Source organism: Sinocyclocheilus anshuiensis, unplaced genomic scaffold (assembly GCF_001515605.1).
Source record: "Sinocyclocheilus anshuiensis isolate Anshui unplaced genomic scaffold, SAMN03320099.WGS_v1.1 scaffold930, whole genome shotgun sequence".
NCBI lineage: Eukaryota > Metazoa > Chordata > Actinopteri > Cypriniformes > Cyprinidae > Sinocyclocheilus > Sinocyclocheilus anshuiensis.
The window spans coordinates 288,177-293,073 of record NW_015539900.1 but is presented as its reverse complement, the minus strand read 5'-3'; the positions used below and the strand labels follow the sequence as shown (position 1 = coordinate 293,073).

The 4,897-nt window shown below is 39.1% G+C and overlaps 1 protein-coding gene across 1 annotated transcript in view; it reads right to left on the bottom strand.

Annotated features, from left to right (window-relative positions):
* LOC107686064 (disks large-associated protein 1-like) overlaps nt 1-2,672 on the bottom strand; it is a 57,388-nt gene extending 54,716 nt beyond the window's left edge. Inside the window, exons 1-2 of the mRNA XM_016482903.1 lie at nt 2,646-2,672; nt 65-313 (exon numbers count right to left, since the gene is read on the bottom strand). Coding sequence (XP_016338389.1) covers nt 65-313; nt 2,646-2,672 — 276 coding nt within the window. The remainder of the gene's footprint in view (nt 1-64; nt 314-2,645) is intronic.
* Between the last annotated feature and the right edge of the window lie 2,225 nt (nt 2,673-4,897).

The window sequence follows — 4,897 nt, the reverse complement described above, 5'->3', positions numbered from 1 at the left end:
CGGTCTCGTCCTTCAGCTCGTGCTGAGAGCTGTAGTGTCGGCGGGGGAAGGTCCCGTAAGGCACCACGCAGTCGGGCTGGTAGGGGCTTCTCTGGGAGTAGTAAGAGTGGTCGACCGGGTGGGGGTTGTCGATCTGGCTGATGAGGTAGGGCTTGTGGTCCAAGTGGTGACCCATGGAGTCAAAAGAGGGGTCACAGGTCACCACGTGGTGGTGGCTGCGGCTGCTGGATAAGCCTTTCATCACTGAGATGGAATCATCCAGTGAGGGTCGGAGGCATCCACGCACAGTACGGCTCCAAAGTGACCTGACGGTCTGCAGAGAATACATAGAAAGACATAAATGACTGTGAGCATTCTGTGCGAATGTTTTCATGTTTTTTGCTCTGTGGGTCAATAATAGGATACTATACCCTGATCTCTGAATTAAATTCCGAATTAAAATTCCATTAATAATATTAAAATGTGGTGTGACTTCCCCAAAACATAATAATATTTATTAATTAAATCAAGTAAAAGTTAAGTTTTTAAAATCATATGAAATCAACATGAATGTAAGGTGTACATGTTTTTAAAGATTTGTTATTTTATTTATCTTAGACACTCTTAGTATTCATTAAAGGGATAGTTCACCCAAAAATGAAAATTCTGTTGGTAATTACTCACCCTCATGTCGTTCCAAACCTGTAAGACCTGCTTTCATCTTCAGAACACAAATTAAGATATTTTTTATGAAATCCGAGAGCTCTCTGACCCTCCAGCAACAGATCTACCACGTTCAAGGCCCAGCAAGGTAGTAAGGACATTGTTAAAACAGTCCATGTGACATCAGTGGTTCAACCTTAATTTTATGAAGATACGAGAATACTGTCCTTAGTACCTTTCTGGGCCTTGAACGTGTTAGTTGTTTTGCTGTCTGGAGGATCAGAATGCTCTCTGATTTAATCAAAAATATCTTAATTTGTGTTCCGAAGATAAACTAAAGTCTTACAGGTTTGGAGCGACATGAGGGTGAATTTTCAGTTTTGGGTGAACTATCCCTTTAACCCCTTCACCAGCAACAAACAGTTCAATAAAAGGTCTTGTTCTTTGCAAAGTGGAACCACAACCACTTTGCACAAAACAATATATACTCAAACCTAACCACGCAGAGCTGATCTGATTAAATACCCTGTTAGTTCAATGAACATCTGTGTTTGACATTACCTAGCAACAGTCAGGCTTTCAAAATGTCTGACAGTACTTGAAAGGATTATTCAAGGCTGAGAAGTATTTTCTGTTCTTCTCAGAGGGAGGGGAAGAAAGCTAAGATTCAGATGATAGATTGACGATGTAAAAAGGAAAGTAGTATTGAGAATCACAATTAAGTATTCAAGAGGTACTAGGTCCTTTGGTGTGCTCGGAGTTAACTTATGAGTTTTTTTAAACTTTTTTTTTTATTTCAATGTTGCCAAAGATTTCAAAGTTTTGAATTTCAATTTAAATTCATACACAGGCACACATGCATACATACAAATTAAACCAGAGCAGTTCAAGCGCTTTTAAAAGACTTTTTTGACACAGACCCAACGTGTTAACTAATGAGTAAATCAATTGACTAGTCAAGTAGTATGTACAACCCCTAGCACACTACTTTCATTTCATCACCAATCCCAACTACTTTCAGCCGCTCTCTGTCAGAGTCATTAAGATCTGTGCAAGTTGAGCCTGATGGGACACAAGGCAGCACTACGTCTACTAGGGCACTATTTCAACATGAAGCCTGATCATTACTCCTAGAACCTCTGATTTGAGAAAATCTCAGTTTCCTTTTTATACCGATGTCTTTTCAGATGTTGTCAGAGCCCAGGCTTTCATCAAGGCTCTTCTTGGAAAGCTCACACTCAGTAATTGCTTGAACTAAGTTCACAAAAATCAAGACTGATTGTCCTATTTATCAGTCAGGCTATATATATAGTTTAGTCATGAAACTCTAGATGGTGCAGGCTGACGGTTTTTAACGTAACTGATGATATTCAGAGAGTTAAACGACTTGTCACAAGCTGATTGGCTCATGCTGCATATGCAGCCAATGAGCTTACTGCCTTGCATTTATATGGCTGGCTAGCATTCACATGAGATTCCTGCAGCGTGCTTTCAGAGTTTCTCTGAAACTCAACAGCTAGATAAGTAAACAGTCTTCACTCTGATTTCAGTGCATTATTGCGTTCGTCAGATTTACATTTTTAAACTAGAAAACATACAAGTTGTAAAACTACGCGCAGGTTATTCGCGTGAGGAGTAATTATTAAGCATGTCTTGTAGCATTAGCAGCAGCAGCAAGCAGTTTCCTAGTTCATGTATGTGAGAATACAACGTCAAGCATCGCAGATTTTAGAGCAGTAAAGTGAATTGGGGATTACCTTATTTGCCCGAAATCTCCAATGCTTTTAATATCTTCTGTGGGCATTAATTTCTACATTAACCGTGAACGGATCGCTTTCAGATGCACACCTCACTAGTGGGGTCGGTTTGCAGTTGGCGTTTCACAGTTGTTCACAGTTTTAAGTCAAGGTGAACCTGTATAACTGTCTTTCATAAATGTCATACTGTCAACAGCCTTACCTATTTAACCAAAACAACTTAATGAGCAACAGAAAATAATATACCCACTCATACGTGTACTCGTGCCGCATTGCAATGAACTTTAGGAGAGGGAGCGCTCATTCTTAAAGGGGCCACATCTCTATTTCACTCGTTACCTTGGTTCAGTGATAGTGAAGAGTATATTATGAAAGTCATGTTTAGTGATAGTTTAAAGATATTTAATCATGAATTTGTTTAAAATATCAAGATACTACTAATAATAAATAATTTCCAATCAGTAGCCCATGTACAATGTAGCTAATTGTAGGACTTAAATGTTAAACTGAAATGTACTATTTGTGTATTCAGTTGGGCTTACAGCAATTATAGTACTTTCATGGAGTGTAGCAGCAGTATCATAGAATTCAGATTGCATTATTAGCGAATTGTTAATAGCAGTATGCATAGCAAATCAAGTTAAATTTTACTGTTGTTTATATCAGCGGCAGCAGAAAGTATCTGGTTGCATGAAATTTCAGTGATGACACATGGGATAAGTAACTCTTTAAAATTGAAATAGGCTTTTATTACTTTGTTTATTTAACAGGGCGTACAGAGATTTTGTGAACTCTTCAAAGCGTAATAGGCATTATTTGTTGCGATTCATTGTTTAATAAAGACGCTATTCAGATTGCAATTTTTAGCGAATTTAATAACAGCAGAATGGCATAGCAAATTCAGATGTGATGTTAGAAATAATATTGGCAGCAGTCTGCATAGCAACCAATTATTATTGCTAATGTAGCAGGGGCAGCAGAAAGTACTTTAGTTGCATGAAATTTCAGTGATAATGCATGGATGGGCTACAGCAATTCTAGTACTTTCATGGAGTGTAGCAGCAGTATCCATAGAATTTCAGATTGCGTTATTAGCGAATTATTAATAGCAGTATGCATAGCAAATCAAATTATGCGTTTAGTTGCGGCAGCAATAGGTAGACCATAGTTTACATTTACATTTATTCATTTTGCAGATGCTTTTATCCAAAGCGACTTACAATTGCTGAAGTTTCAGTGACTAAAAATAGATGGTATATGGACTCTTCAAGCGAATAGGCATCATTTGCGTTTCGTTTATTTAAAAGGGGCGTATAGCAATTCTAAGTACCTTTGTGCAGCTGTAGCAGCAGTATGCATAGTTATTCAGATCGCATATAGCGAATTTAAATGCAGCAGCATGCATAGCAAATTCATATGCAATGTTAGAAATAATATTAGCAGCAGGAAGTCAAGTTATTGATGCTAATATAGCAGCGACAGCAGAAAGTACTTTAGTTGCTTGAAATTTCTGTGATAACACATGGGGTAAGTAACTCTTTAAAGTGAAATAGGCATTTTATTTCTTTGCTTATTTAACAGGGCTTACAGTAGAAATTGGCATTATTTGATTACATTTGCTTGTTAATAAAGATGCTTATAGAAATTCTAAGTACTTTTGTGCAGCTGTAGCAGCAGTATGCATAGCAAAATTCAGACACAATATTAGAAATATTAGTTACTTTGCTATTCAATTCAACAGGGTTTATAGAACTCTTCAAAGTGAAATAAGCATTAATTGGTTGTGTTTGGTTATTTAATAAAGGGGCAGTAGCAATTCTGAGTACTTTTGTGCAGCAGTATGCATAGCTATTCAGATCGCAATTGTTGTGTTCTCACACAAGTGTTGTTTGATAATGCATTGAGTTAGTGTTCAGTGATGCATCGAGTTTGATAGTGCTGAAAGCATTCTGTCATGTCTGACCAATGTATGTGTTCGTTTACTGGGGTCTGGAACAGAGAGGTTAAGTAAAAAGATACGATAAGTTGATGTTACTCGCTGTGTCGGTGTGATCCTTATCAAACGCAACAATTGGACGAGGATGGCTGGTATCGCACTACCACCTCCTGCTCCTTTCCTTGCTCTACCCGGCGAGCCTCCGATTCACTGGACTCGCTGGTTACAGTCTTTTGAGACTTTCATCTTGGCAGTGGGGCTGACTGACATTAGCGCAGCCCGCAAAAAAGTGCTGTTACTGCATTGCCAGCGTGTGCTGGGAGCGCTTGAGTCGGGCACCACAAGCGATTATGACACAGCCGTGGAACTACTGACCGCACACTTTGCAGCCCCACAGAGTGCTCTCTTGCGACCATTTTCTGTTCCGCCAAAGACACCAGCTGCCCGGTGAGTCTGTGCAACAGTACGTAGCCAACTTGCTGGGATTGGCCAGCACATGCAAGTTTGGTGCGTTGCAGGACGAAATGATTCGTGACCAGCTAATTGAACATACCAACGATGC